At 36.3% G+C, this 16,151-nt stretch overlaps 1 protein-coding gene across 1 annotated transcript in view; it reads right to left on the bottom strand.

The window, feature by feature from the left end:
* Nucleotides 1–16,151, bottom strand: part of CDH13 (cadherin 13) — a 512,113-nt gene that overhangs the window by 11,996 nt on the left and 483,966 nt on the right. Inside the window, exons 12-13 of the mRNA XM_075161497.1 lie at nucleotides 7,781–8,014; nucleotides 6,242–6,457 (exon numbers count right to left, since the gene is read on the bottom strand). Of these exons, the coding sequence (XP_075017598.1) occupies nucleotides 6,242–6,457; nucleotides 7,781–8,014 (450 nt within the window). The remainder of the gene's footprint in view (nucleotides 1–6,241; nucleotides 6,458–7,780; nucleotides 8,015–16,151) is intronic.

Here is a 16,151-nt window from a genome sequence, read left to right as displayed (position 1 = left end):
AGACTGGACACAGAGGTCTGTGTTAAAAGTGAGATTCAAATCAAGACTGTCTCAATTTGAATGCAATCCCTTAACCCCCAAATCATCCTTTCCTTACTAGAGTCTAGTCAACCAAAGTCTTTAAGGAGACAAGTAACAATGGCATTTTTCTCATACACGCATTTGAGAATGCATCTATATTCACGATAATTTAGCAGTAACAATAATAATGTTAATATGGACAAAAGCATCTGTAACAAAGATAATAAATATTAGAGTAATGGTGGATATTGCTGCTGTTATTATTGATTTTAGGAAGTGAGATTCATACATCACTGGAACTCACTAAATGTGAGTAATTTCCAATTACTTGGGTAACATCATTTAGCTGCTACCCACATGGTATGTGCTCTAATGCAAGAACATAACTTAAATTACAATACTGAAAAAAAAAAAAAACAACCCACCAAAAACATCCCACAACAACAAACCACCTTTCACAGCAAAACTCTCCCCATCTTGGTAGTTTTTTAAATTCTAGCCCATATAGGGATATTTTACTTCTCAGAAGTGGGAAAATTTATCTTGGAAGATTTCCTAGTCTTGCTCATTAAACTGATTTTCTTTAAAAAAGTTAAATGCCACTGCTCTGAAAAGTAGAAAATTGCTATAAAAGATTAAAATATGCTAAAGCAACCTAAAAGGTTGGAAGAAAAAAAAAAGTATTGTTTTTAGCAAATTCACCTATTAAGAATGGTTCCTCTGAAGCTTCCTCTTAGGAACTATGCAGAACAGGGATGAACTTTTTCTTTTTTTCTTGAGAAAAACAAAAATCCTACCGTAAAAACTGAATAGTAGTTGAGCCCTGAAAAAAAATATACTACCTGATTGTCTAAAACTAAGCCAAATAACTCACAATAAAGGCTAAAAACTGTGAATCTGCAGGTAGCAAATGTGCACTTGTAATGGAAAGAGCAATGACCTTAAAGGTCTTTTCCATTTGAAACCTGCTATGATTTGTCTTAGTCTGATGCCATTCAAGAATGCATTGCTTCAGTCTTCAGACGTTTGATGTTCCTGCACAAATAACATAGGATATACAAGAGATACAGATGCTTCTGTTGCTTTGAAAAATGAGCTAGGTGAAAGATAACACTGCAATTTTAACTCTGGCTGTCTAGGTTCAGGTAAATTCAAATCCACCAGTTTCATATAATTTGAATTTTTTCAATGGTTTAATACCAAATACATAATTTTCAAGGGAAAAAAAAAAAAAAAGACATTTTGTCTATTGACCCTGTAGCTGCATTCCTCAAATCGGAAAAACATTATGGTGGGGGACAGCAGGCTTTAAAACAGGAAAAGTTAGTGGAAATTAATAGGGAGTTAAATTCAAGAGTATCTCTAAGGCTTCTTTACAATCGCAGCACAAACATCTGTGCAAGTCTCTGTTTTTCAACACACCTGAGGCCTTCCACCCTCAGTTTAACAAATTAATTTCAATGTAGAGACCTCCAGCTTATTTAATTTCTTCATAGCAGTATTTTTCCCCCAGTCTTTCATCTTACTTTCTGTTCATAATAATGGAATATTTATTTAAGCTCAAGTCAGCTCACAACTTTGTAGTCCACTGGCTAGGTTAACAAAAAAACATTTCTTATCAATGGTTGAGAGTCAACTAAGATATCAATTTTTTTTTTTCAAGATGAAGTGTTTAAAGTCCAGTCTTTTTCTAACAAGGAAATTTAAGTAAAATATTATTGCTAGTGTGACTGACCTACTAATGGAATTGCTCTGAATTCTGCTTGTTCAGGACATGACTGTTGTGCCTTTAGTTCTTATTTTAGTCCCTTAATTCAACATATTTGAATCTAACTTGGTCTTTTATGTTGGTAGAATATAAAAGGAAATATGAAATGCAATTATCATTCTATGATTATGCAATTAAATTAAATAATTATTGTCAAATCAAAAGTCCAGAATTCAAATACTCCTTTAAATAATAATAATATAAATAATTTGTAATTGATATAAAGCCTAGTTCTGCCAGCTAGAGTAGCTCTTTCTCAGTCTCCCATAGGGCCAGGGGCAGTTTTTGTTGCAGAGTTCATTATGACAATATAATTTTTATCTTATCTTTTACTTTTTTAGCTTGCTTTGTTTTCTCAGTCACCTGTATGTAACTTAAGTCCCAAAGTTCTTTGCTGTATGCCTTTGATTTGGCTTGTTCTGACCAAGTTCCTTATGGAAACTTATTCTGCTATGTCATTTCTAGTGGACAAAAACCAGCTTTACTGACCTCAATATATCTTGAGAAGAGATTGCTGTTAAATATTTGTTAAACATATATTTACAATGATTTGTTGTGAAATTGATGATACTTAAGCAAATTTTTCAAGGACAGCTATTCTCCCTGTTAGGTATTGGTTCTCCCTTTTAGGTATTGTTCAACCAACACCTAAATGAAATATCAGTTACCGATTTGTAGGATGCAAAAAGGAGCACATTTTTTCCCTCTCTTTCCGTCCCTCATCCTTATGGAATGTCATAGATACTCTCTTACTAAAGATGTTCAGGAGCCTTCCAGAGGGAATATGTTTATAATTCTAGTGTTGTTGAGCGCATCACTTTGGTTACGTTCATTGTGAACAGAGCTATTTTAGCTGTGTCAGTTGAAAACATGAGATAACTGAGACAATACAGCAGTAAGGGACAACATGGACAATCTCAGACCCAGAAGAAGACATGCTGCATAACACGCTTTCTTTTTCTCCCACTTTTTCTCTTCCTCAAGTAGTCCTCCCTGACTAGGAACCCAGATCTATTTTTTTGATCTGTTCTTTTTCCTCAATCTGAATTGCTAAATTCTAAATTACACCTGAATATTTTGGTCCTATCTTATCTCCAGCAGTGGCTAGGAAAAGCTGACAGAGGACAAGATGCCACTACGCTAGGTCTCATCTTAAACATGATGTCTGCATTAATGACAGATAAGATTTAATATTCTTTCCAATATTTGTTAGCGTTAACTATTATAACTTTGGAAAGTCCCTTTACTTGTCCACTATACATCTTCCAAGCTTGACTTCAGCAATTCCCAGTGGTAATAAGTTAGATGAAGTACAAAATTTGCAAAGATGCTCCTTTTTTCAATCAACTCTCTATTCACTGTCTTAATTCCACCAAACACCTTACTGTTTTGTTGTGGAAAACCAGCAATCTGCCCATATACTTTGGTAGCTTATATCTTCTATTTCTGGCTGACAAGAACTCCTAACTTTTTCTTGTTCCAAGTGTATCTACCTTTCCAAGGGCTTCTGGGCAACTCTGCAGTCTGTATCCCATTATCCTTCAATATACTGAACACAGTAGGGCAGCTGCAGAATAGGCAAAACTGCTGCTTTTTGCATGCATTACAGTTTTAATCAGGCTTTTCAGTTCTATGCTCAGATACTTCAGAAATCTACCACATATGACTTCTTCCATGATTTACAAAGGAGGCACATATTCTAAGTATAGATAATAATTGCACCATTTAAATGAAAATACCAAGATGTTTTGTATGGGGAGGAGATTCATGCAGGGCATTTTTACCATGAACAGCTCTTTCATAGGGCTATCTATCCTCACACCAGATGTCAAATACAAAAATAAATACTTTGGCATGAATAACAAAGTTCATTTGACTGAAGGATTTACCTCCTAGGAACAAGAGCTTCATAAAACATAAACACTGGGAGCAAAGTGAGCCACGTAAGGGCTTTTGCAAAAATTAAACCCATAACTTGCCACTAGAAATGGGATATTTCATCTGTTCAATAAGCACTAAAGTTCTCTTTGTTTTTATGGCATCGTAATCTTTGATTACTCTGATAAATATTTGGACTATACAAAACATTGCAATGGAACTAATCGCAGTTATAAAAAAAAACTATGTGTGAAAATGAATTGGGAATGCAATGATACCAGCACATTTTAGAGAAATTCAAATACTGAACCACATTATTTTAACAGGCTCCCAGCCTCATTCTTCTACGTCTCCATGTAGTCATTTACACCTGAGGAAAATGGTTATGAACATTGTTATGCTTGCTGGCTTTGCACAAGCATTATTAGGTAGTTGTACCAGATATGGAATACTACCCTCGCTCTGTGTGACTGGGTGAACCCAAGTCACACAACTGAATAGTAGCAAATTTTAGCAAAAAAAAAAAAGGTCCTGTGCTGAGGATTAGGTCTCTCTATGCTGAAGTCTATTTGTGGAATTCATGCGCGCGCTCACTGTGTGTAAAACAGCCTCTGTCCCAAGAGGGAGATCTTTCCTTCCCCTTCCCTTCAACTCACCCACTATTTCCCTTTGTTTTGGTTTTATTGCTCAGACAACAGACTGGAACATCACTGCTGGCAGATCATGTGCATAATCTTACTCCACTCTTTGTTTAAAGTTACAACTCTCTCCATACTTGTTACAGTACTCTGAACAAATGTAAGGTTGCGGAACAGCTCTAGGCTGTATTGTTTCACAGTGTAAAGACTATTCAGTGCTACTTATTCTTTTCCAGTAGAAGAGGGAATCCCTGTCATTCAAAGCACCACGCACCATGCGGATGCCAGGGGCCTATATTCTGCCCAGAGTTGAGCTGGAGATCTGTAGTCAAGAAGAGCAACTCAAGAAGAGCTTTCCAGTACCTAGAAGGGCTTTTTATAATTCAGTGTAAGGAAAATGATCAGATTTCTTTGGGGGATAGAAAAAAGCAACATGGTTACTTTCAAAAGCAAAAAGCTTTTCTCTACCTCATTATATTCTGGGCAGATGCATTAATGTAAATAAAGTTCAAGTGCAAATCATGTCAGATAAGAAAGTAATTCCAGTGGTGAAAGTCATGCCTAGTATAGCACCAGCAACATTTATGAAGTGGTAACAAGAATATATTTGAATCAATGGGCTGCATATTTATATCACTGATGCGATAGTGTCACGTACTGTCAAATATTTTTAACATATTACTTCTAACAGCTGAAGTCTGCATTTGGTTCCAGCAGACTAAACCCAGAATAACTGAACCAAAGCCAATGGAGATACTTCAGATGTCACTGATTGGAACAAAGAACGTGAATTTGCACTTAGCATTTATATAGTCCTTTTCATCTTCAAAGAGCATCACAAACATTAGCTAGTTCTAATTCTCTCACAATGACCTTCATGCTAACCTTTTGGGATAAAAGTAATATACTATAAGAAAAAAACTGACAAGATGTGTAATCAAGCATACACCAAGTCTCAGATGTGTAAACTATCTCTGCCTTGACCTCTATCTCTACCTCATGGTAGATTTTATCTCATCAAGAATATAAGGTCTTTCACCATGTCTCAAGTATTAATTCACCATATGATGTACTTTACTGACATAAGATGACGGTAATAAACCTTGAATAACAGATTTACTATCATAGTTATAGGATACAGCTATTCCTTTTTAACAGATAAGGAACTCAAAATAATAGTGCATCAAAAAATTTGCTGGAAGCTGTCACAGGACAAGCCAGGGACACATCTAAGTTAGATGTTGGGATTCCATGGCTTTGAATTCCTACTCTTCAGTCATTCTGGGATTTTTTTTTTTTTACACCTTCCAATTCAAACTTGGAATTTTGAAAGTCTCTTTTAGAAAGCTTTCTCAGAAGCAGCAGAAGCTTCCTTTACGTATCAGTTCTCTCTGCCCTCCAACCCAGACTTGCAATTTGATTATCAATTCTGGGTTGCTCTAAGCCCAGAATCTTGAATAAGTTCCTCATGTTCCAGTTGCTTGCACGCTTTATACAGAGGAATAGATTGAAGCAGACAGTACTCGTTTTCATGGTGACCCAGAACAGCTATTGTTACAAGAACACCTTTAATCTCCTGTTTCTGTTTTTGAATTGAATTCAAGTGGGGAGAGATGAAAGAGAGAGTTTCACAAATCTGCTACTACAGCTGGTACTTCTTAGTTTATCACATTAGCTCTAATTCTCTTTGATTCTTAAAATTATTGCTTCCATTTCTTAATTTGACAACCAGGCATTCATTGCTATTTTTTGATTATGAAAAAACCTTCCCCTCCCTCTTTCTTATAGCTACTTCCTCAGGAAAAAAACCCCAAACTTACTGCATTATGATATCAACGTATGAATTTAACTTCTCCCTTGGTAGGTTTTCTTATGCAGCACACAAATAAGAAAAAAAAATTGCTAACTGTTACTTACAGTTCAGGAAAAGACTTACAAAATATACTGAAGAGTGAAAGAAGGATAAGAGTCATGCTGATATGAAGGGCATCACTTGCACTGCAGTCCATTTTGGATTTCTTGCAGGAACACACTTGTAATTTCAGTTCTGTGTTGTTAGTCAGAGGCGGTTTTCCAGAATCTGTCACTGAGATTGGGATGTTGTAATTGGCCTTTTTCAGGTTTTGAAGCAGGATGACCTGGGCATGAGTATCTGCAAAGGATAAGGTGAGAATTAGCCAAATAGTGGTTGTTCAGAAGGGAAGAGGAATCTGCAAACAATATCAGACAGGCCACAGTTACTCACGGAAACTAAGAAAAAAATGAGAACACTTTAAGGAAAAGATTAAAGAATTGAATTGGAGGTAAGAAAAGGCAGTACAGAAATCCTTTCATGGGCTGAGAGCTAATTGCAATCTTATTCCAAACCCCACCAAAAGAGAGACTTTTAAGAGCCCCTTTTGTTTAAATACATTATTTGGGCTCCAAATTATTGGCAGAATTTGCCTGTGGAAACTGATATACTAATGAAATGCTAAGGCACATCATCCCCAAAGGAACACAAGAGGGAAGAATATACCTATTTGCCAAAGGAAAAAACCCTTCTTGCAAGGAAGTACAAGCAAAGCTGCTTAACTGCTTCCCCAGTTTGACTGAGAAGGCAGTGAAGGGAAGTAATGCCCCTTCAAATCCACAGATCTGCTCCACCTGAGCAACAGTGGGTCATAACAGCTATTGGCACCCAGGTGAGTGCACTAACTTTTTTAGTGGGTTTAACAGAGTGGTGGTTTGATGTTTGGAGAACAGCAAAAAAAATGACTCCTCCACTTTGTCCTGCAGGCAGGTACAGACGTCACATCCATATTTAGTTTTTTCTAAGAAGAATATGAAACGAACTGCTAGAAGATTCGATAGTGACAGAGATAAATAATACATGCTAGAAAACAAATAGAAATAATCTAGATTAAAAAGAAATGTAGTACTTTGTGCCTACAATTTGCCATACAAATTGCCTTCTGCAATTGTGTAGCATGTGCTTTGATCCTCTTACCAACAGTGTATGGTCCCAGTGCATTTGGGTATTTTCTTTGTGAAGAGTTCAAATACTTAAAATCAGGAAGTTTTTCAAGTACGTTGCTAAAGCCCATGCAAAAGTTTCATGCTGTCCTATGGCAAAGGGTTTGCATCTCACGCAAACAAATTCCATGCTATGAAATATGGTAATCTTTACAAAACTATAAGTCATTAGTAGCCTTTCTTTAATGCAAAGCTAAAAGAGAAAAGTTTGGTCAACATAATAAGAAGAGGAAAAAAGTTCAGATTTCAGAGAAAATGCAGACAGACTGTTAGTATGTCCCACCAGGCAGCTGGTCCAAGCAAAACCAGCACAGTGTAAAGCAGCAGCAATGGGTCCCTCCTGCAAGACTTTCATGCACAACTGCTCCTGAATTCACACAATGGGCAGCCTCAGGGTGAGTATATACTGGGATGTAGAGGTGGGAGCACTAAATACATAAAGAAAAAGGAATAGACTTACTGTTAAGCTTGGTGATTCTCCACAATTTTTCTGGGCCAGATTGCTTACTCAGTTCAAATTTGAATGGATCTGTGTTGGGATGAAGGTCTTTGTCTGATGCTCCTAGTACCACTACCCTGAGATCTTTTGCATCGTCACAAACTTTTGCCAGTGTTGGATAAAGGGATGGGACATTGTCATTGACATCCTCCAAGGTGATGTGTAAAGTTCCTGTACCTGTAGCGGGAGGGTTACCTAGATGAAAAAACAAACATGTTAAATCATACTTCCATAAACACTTGCTCTGATTTGTGCCTGCATGCTTGCAAAGGGGAATAATTTTTATAGTTCTTACCTCTGTTACGTGAAAATTATTGCTTTAAAAAACTGATGAGTCACTATTGTAAATTCGTTGCTGAATTTTCAGAATGCAGCCTGTCTGATTCTCTACAGTATGGATAATTATTCTAAGGAAACCTCTGGGAGAGGAATATTTTGAAGTTAAAATGAGATTAGAACATGAATAGATATCTGGAAAAGAATCTGTTCATAAACACATACTGAGAGAAACATAGTAGGAAACATCCCCTAGATAGACAGCATTGTATTTAAAGAATCAAGAACAAGACAAGCAAGAGGAAAAATGACAGCAGAGAGAAATCAATTTGTATGGTGGGTGCCCATAAACAGAACAGCACCAGATCATTCCCCAACAACCCTTAGGGCCACATTTAGTTATGTCAGCAGAAGTGAAACCTGTCAACATGCAACTCTGGAAAATGAGATCTTTTATTTACCCAGAGCCACCCTGTGTTAGCAGTAGGGTTTTAAAGCGCTCTCAAATTATTTGCCAGCCTGCCTTAGCCCTGACCTGAAAGAGCCAGCTTCAGAGGTGAGGATGTTGTTTATTCACCATGGTACCGCTACAAGCCTTTGCGCCAAGGCTGTGACAGACAAACCAGCCGCGGCGCTGGACGTGTTTGTAACGGAGATGTCTGCCCACTGGGAGCCAGACTGAGACTAGCACCTCATTTCACAGAGGTCAGAGAGGAGCTGACAAGTGGCAATAACTTTCAGTCACTACAGATGTGTGCCATGGTTGAGCCAGTAACCTACTGCTTTCAGTCTAAAGCTCAATATCTTACTACAGATCCCTTTGCCATCCCATTTTCACCGCTCTCAGTGTTTTCTAAATGCACATTACTTCATTGTATATGGTCCTTAATAATTTCTCATTTGAAATGCTGCACTTCTGGGTTGTTTGTGTTTCTCGTTTTTCTAGTTTAGTACACAAGGCTTATGATTTCGGCACTTCCCTTAGCTATAAACCCTTAGCAGGTGGAAAGGATTCAAGAGGTTGCATTTAACCTGTAAAGCACTAGTGCAATATGTCATGGTAATTTTAAGTTTAGCACTGAAAGAGGTACACTTTAGCATAATTACCCTGCCTATAGCAGCCCAATAAACTATGGAATTATTGCTGCACTGTGAGTGCATCCTAAGGGAGAAGTAAATACCCTGTGGTCTGGATCTGATAAACTACTAACTGTAGCAGAATGCAATTAGTCCTTTCAATAACAAATGTTACTAACGGTGACACTTCATCTGTTTCATGCACACATAAATGCATAACAAAGGCAGAATTTTCATAGTTCTTTTGCCCCCCTTTCCCCCCCCCCCATCTTGCACTTTGTCATCAGAAGGGTTAGGGTTGAGTTCTTTTTAATGAAAAAGAAATTATTTTTCACTTTTTATTGGACTAATTGAATTTGCAGAAAGACTCCAATACATTTTTTGTTCTTGATATATTATTAAGTAAAGTCATACGGCAGAATGGATGAAAAGACATTTGAGTATTTGAAATATGATCATAAAAGCCAGCCTTTCATGCACTTAATTAAACTGCTGTCTTTAATTTTGAATGCATTATTTCCACATTGGACTGATAATGTCTTATGCACTGCCCTTCTTATCTTTCCCTGAAGTCAGTAATATTAAAATCTGCCTTTTGAAATTAAGAAGCCAACAGCATTATGAATGTACTGTTATTTTGTCAAATGCAGATATGGCTGCATTTCCTCTGCCGTGCTAATGTTTCACTATCTTTGTATGGCTTATGGGCCAGCCAACTATTACGCACAAATAGAGAGAAAGGAAATTGCTTTTGTCCATTTCAATGACTTATTCTCTGGTTGGTTTATTTATAATGATTTAAACAAAATCTTTTGGTGATTTATGAAGACCTCCAAAAGAAAAATAAGCAAATGTCAAGGTCATAAACTGAAGCTTGTTAACACACATGTCATAAAAATTACAACAAAAATGAATCAAGGAAAAATGGTCACAACATATCTCTTGAGAATATATGACTTTTATAAATTTGACAGTATAATGCCTTTGAAACAATCCAAAAATCCCATGATCTCTAGACAGCTTTGGTTTTGAAATGAAAGGTTTTCGTAGCATATTTTAATTCTGAAATAAAACTTCTCTTAATTTGTATTGTAAAACCTTGCAGCTGAAAGCAGAATTAATGCATAAAAGAAGACATAAAGGGCTCTGTCCAACAGCCCTTGGGAGCAGCTTTTCAAAAGAGCTCAGCTCCCATTTTTGTCGCTGAACCGAATTGGCCATTCCTCCTGAGGCTGAACACTTTAAACCTTTAGGTGCCTTTAAAGCCATTTGGGATAGAGATAATTTCAAATTCCTGCTAAGGTTCCCACAAGTGGCATAGCTTGTGGGACAAACATATGAATGAAACAGCATTACTCACATGTGGAAAAGCTACTAAAACAGAGACAGAAAGATGGCTAATTTCATACTGAAAGTGAAAGCTTGGTATTGAATCCTGATTTTAATAATCTAGGGCAATACTGAGAACCTTAACAACTAATCTTCAGCGAGAGCAAAATGTAAGTAAGATCTTTCAAGTGAGTTAAGGTCTGTGGGACTGGAACTTCGATCAGCAACACTAAAAAAGTACAGATTTGTCTTAGAACATGCTGCAATTGGAAATGTATGATACACTTATCTGAATTGGATCAGGACTGGTAACGTCTTCGTATCCTGGCATTAGACTGCATACAAAGCTTCTAATAGCAGTCTTCAGTTAGGCAATAGCTACTGCTGTTGTAAGATGCAACAAGTGAAAAATAGACTGACAAAAGTAATTCTATTTCATGAGTTAACGAGTGCCATAGAATATGATGGAGTCTATTGTCTGGGAACTAGAATCTGTAATGCAAGGGACTGTTACCAGAAGATGTAGCTATTAAATTGGATTTTAGTGCTATCAGCATAAACAACTATGTTGCTACCTTTATTTAAAAAAAATAGTTTAAAAGAAATATTATAGAAACAGATTCTTTGTATACTTCTGTGTACTTGAATTTTAATGAAAAGCCATGCAGAATCATATTAGAATTATTAGTGTAGTGTCTTAATTTATAAGCCCTCTGTAGAAATACACGGCCAAGAAATTTGAAAATTGGCATTCAGTTTTGGTCCAAAAAGTTCCGGTAGGAACCATGATGGCATTTAGACATCTAACTACTGAAGTGAGACTGCCAATCAGGCAGTTAGTTTCTTAAAAGATACCAATTAGGCACAATGATGGTCATGGACTAAGATGACATTTCTCTTAAGTATCAAGACTTGCATAAAATGGCATGTCTAACAAGCAATCATATGGTTGAATGGCTGATGTGCATTTAATCTGAGCATAACATTTTTATGGACATGAAGAGCCATTTCGTGTTCCACTTTCTAGTTTTTCTACAGAAATGTGATGCTGTTGTGTACAGATTTCTAATATGGCTGAGCTGTGCTCCGTGAAATTAAAGACAGTATCTGGACTGCTTTGAAACTGAATTAAGACGTTCCTAATCAGTGTACATTCAAATATCAGCAGCTTTCATTTATTTGAAATGAGAGCAAAAATACAGAGTTAGGAATTGCCACACAACAGGTGAGATTGTCTGGTATGTCTCACACAATAAGAAGCCAAATACCCCTAAAAAGTCAGTGAAAGTTGAGGACTTAATTTTTGGGGGCATCCAAAGAAAAACTCATAGTGTGACTGAGAGTTGCCTACACAGCAAGCTATTTCTTTGCACGATGTAAACACACCTGCACTTCTATCTTATCTTCCTACTGTTAGCATCATAAAAGACTGATAGAAGGATCCACACTGCGTGAATAAGTCCACAGTCATGTCTCAATGTCTCACCACATCTTGTGCAGGCATATCTACAGAAGCTTTAAAATAGTCAATGCACATGCTAAAAACTGTGTGGCCTCAAATCATTAATATGAAAGTTGTTTTTATATGTTTTAACTCAAAGTGTGACTTTCATGGAGCATTTTGAGTTTATACATTTTTTTCACTTAACGCTCAGGAACCCTTGGGGAACACAACACTGACTACACTGGTATCTGGGCCATGTCAACCTGCTATTTTCACATTCAGTAGTGTTTTTCTCCACTAACTGAGCTCTATCAACAACAACAGTGGAAGACACAATTTAGGCACTGCACAGTTGGGATCACAACAGTTACCATGTTTAGACACTATATTCTCTTCCAGGAGTACAGCTGAGCATGAGGGTAGTTAAAAGTAGCCATCCATCTACACTAAATTGCCAGTGGGTACTTTAGCTGGTCAGAAACATTGTTCTAAACTGGTAGAACATTTTCAAGATGGAAGAGTTGTTTAAATGCATCTCAAAGAGAAAAAAAGTCATGAAGATCCTTTTCTTCCATCTTTCCCTTTCCAAGTTGCAGCAAATCTCAAGATTAGCCTAAACGGCCCTGATTACATTTTCCAAGCATTCAAAAATGTATTCAGAACTTAGAAAACGAACAGATTTGGACATTTGAGATTATGGTGAGTTTAGATTGTCCTTGAAAATGAAGATGCATATTCCTTAAAGCAGTGGAAAGGTTCTTAAGAACATATCCAAGTAAAACAATTACTTGAACATTGCTGCTTAAAACATAAAATCATATTCTTTCGTCAACAGACCACCCAAAATCAAAGAATTAAACCGGTGTTGTCCATCCTACCTTGAGCTTTCTGAGTTCTGAAATTTTAAAATTCCTCTTTGGAATAACTGAGGTGTATTTTTTTTCTTTTAGAATTGGGTATTTAAAATATTTTTATTTTAAGATTTAAAAGATATTATAAACTAAACAAATTGGATATAATAAGAGTATTTGTTCAAGTAAATAAAATTTCATTTAATTTGTGAAAACCAACAGTAAAATCCACAAGAAATATTTTCCCTTCCAGTTTGCTTCTTTTTTTTAGTTTGACACCAAACTTGACTTCATCTAAAATAGAACAAGTTGCACAAGGGAGAACAAGGATTATCAAACACAAAAAAGTACATTTCCACATGCTATGTGAAAATGGGCTTTGAATAAATCAGATGAAAGTCAGTTTACTTGTAAATAATATAACTTGTTTAGTGGCACAGCTAAGGAACAAAACATTGAAAATCAACAGGCAAGAAAAATGCCAGACACACAAATCAAAAAGTGTTAAGACTGGGAGACAATGAGACTGCATGCTTTCACGTATATTTAGAAAGGTCACCTAATGGTATCAAAATCTAAACACAGGAAATCGTCTCTATTTAGAAGTCGAATGGTTTGTATCTTGGTCATTACAGCAAAGGAATATTTATGTAAATGCCTTTACATAACAAAATCTAATTAGAAACAAATATGAAAAAAGGAATTTAATTTGAACTATTATACCTTTTTTTTTTTTTTAAGAACATCAGAGACCTTGGATTCTGTGGCAATATTTATCAAATTTGCAAAGAAGAAAAATCAACCATTCTAGAGAATCCATCTGCCACACAGATCCAAGCCACAGTATTGCTGGAAGCCAGAACAATTTTTAGGAAGAATGGAGCATGAACTGTCCCTTTTCACATGCTCATTATGAATGGTAAAAAGACTTCTGTACTCATTTCTTCTTATTAAATTAAGCTTCCAGCACCATCAAATTAATACATATTATCTATGCCCTTCTGTGCCATGATGCAGAAATTACAAGGCCATTTAATTCCTAGAGCAAGCAATAGGGTATCTATTGCCATATAGATTTCCTCTCAAGCTGACAGAGTGGAAATTCATTTATTCTGAATTTTACTAGAATATTTATGGTTTACCATTTAGCAGCAGTTTTTAATCCACTTGCACTATCACTTATGTAACCCAGGAAGCTCAATTCCAAATTTTTTTCCCGCTTCTACTTTTTTGCTGGCTAACAAAGTTACACAGGTACAAAATGAGTGAGCAATTATAGTAAGAACAATTTTTCTTCACATTTGAGCAGGAAAAAAAGCCTTTGAGAATGTGGGTTTGCTAATTTCTGGCACAATTACCTTTCCAGTGAACCATCATGAATAAAGCCTTATCTCTTAAAACTTCCATAAACTACATTTGAATCATAGTCATATCGAGATCAATTTGGAATTGCAATGATGCCTACAGAATTTCCTTCATTTTCCTCCCATGTAACTAACTGTAAAATGTAGAACTGCCTAGGATCTCCCCTTGGATATGGATTTTTCACCAATTTCTCTATTTTCAGCTTCATATTTGCCTGAAGGAGAATACAGCAAGAAAGGAGGAGAATAAAGAATGAAAAGAGCGTTGTAGAAGTTCCCAAATTGCTGGGAGGGAGCTATGCAACCAGACTGTGCAGCACGAGGTTAGGCTGAGTAACATGTTCTCTCTTTAAATTACTATACTTCAGATAGGGACTGTGAGAAATAACGCTTCATGCTTTCATACTGCTATGAAAATCTAAACACAAATTTCTGTCTCCTCCCTCATAGGTTTTTTTTTCCTCCATATGCTGTTTTTCTAATCAGAAAATGTGTCCATACTAGGTGATTTGGCAGCAGGTATTCTCACTGCAGGCATAAATCCCATTCAGACAGGTGTATTCCATTACATTTTGTGTTCAAGCTGAACTCTATTGATGGTTCAACCAAAGTAAATGGAACCAGTGGAGTGGGAAGATACCAAAATTTGGGTGTGCTGCTCAGAATCTGACATATTTGAAAACTGGTCTCATAAATGCCATATGCTGACATTTTGTGTAAAAGAGGTCCCAAATTTCCCATGAGTTGAAATTTCCTATGCATTTTCTGTATGTATTAGCATATAGATATTTTTCAAAATTTATAAAATAAATAGTCTTTAAAAGTTACAATCCTTCATTCATTCACTCAAATAATATATGCAGATCCTATTTTTGAGTAATTACATTTCAAAAGAGCACAGCTCTTTCAGCATATCAAATTGCTACTGACATATGCCATCCGTCTTAAATAGTGTTTTCAGCATTCTAATTTCTTTTTCTAATCATGAGTCCGTGATGACAAATTAAAACAATATTCTGTGTGCAATTCATATTTTACTGAAATTTAAAATGGCAAGAAATGGATGAGTATTCAATTTATTTTCTCTTCTCAATTAATACAGCAATTAAGATAAGGGGTATAAAACTGGCTTAATTGGGTTGCCATGGCAACTAATTGCCTGATTTCTTCAAAAATAGCATGTTTTAGGTGGAATCAATCTGTGGTAATTTAATTATGTACATCATGAAGCAAGAAGACAGGTTAGATACATGTAAGGAAAAGTTCTAATTGCAAATGGTTACACATCTCTTTGTTACTCCAGTTTTTTCTAGATGTTGTCTGTTACTGTTCATTACACAATAGTACAGAATGATAATTTTTCTTTTTAATGATTAGGAGTATCGAGACTTGCACAATAAATGAGATTCAGAATTGCTTGGGTGTAGTTCAGCTGGTCCTTGGAAACAAGGAAAAAATTGAAAACTAGACCCTGACTCGCTTCTTCCTCATTTTGCTTTGCGTGTGCAACAGGGAAATTGAAATAGTGCCAATCAGCTAGCTAATTTATACATATGCAACTGGCCACAGTCATAGAAGCAATATCCAAGTTGTTTTTTTTTTAAACTGGCCAGTAGCTCAAGGCAAACACTGAAATCACACCAATCTAGAGAGACCTTTTTATAGTCCTGCATATCTCTTAACCTTTACCTTGCTCAAATACGTGTAGTCCATTAAATAAAGGTTACTGTTCCTGAAGCTTATTTCCTGCAGCTCAGCCCTCCTGTTGGACATCCTGCCTGTGACTGTGGATGGCTGCCATGCAAATGCTTATGATGTCAAACACTGGGGATGGTGATGTCATGGAGGGAGAAAACCACTTTCAGAAAATAAAACAGTTGTTTTCATGGGGATGGTGAAGTCATGGAGGGAGAAAACCACTTTCAGAAAATAAAACAGTTGTTTTCACCCATGCAGTATTGCTGTAAGAAACAGTGCTTACTGTGATTTAG

Source organism: Calonectris borealis, chromosome 12 (assembly GCF_964195595.1).
Source record: "Calonectris borealis chromosome 12, bCalBor7.hap1.2, whole genome shotgun sequence".
Classification (NCBI taxonomy): domain Eukaryota; kingdom Metazoa; phylum Chordata; class Aves; order Procellariiformes; family Procellariidae; genus Calonectris; species Calonectris borealis.
The sequence above is the reverse complement of the archived record's forward strand: the minus strand, read 5'-3'. Positions and strand labels throughout refer to the sequence as shown.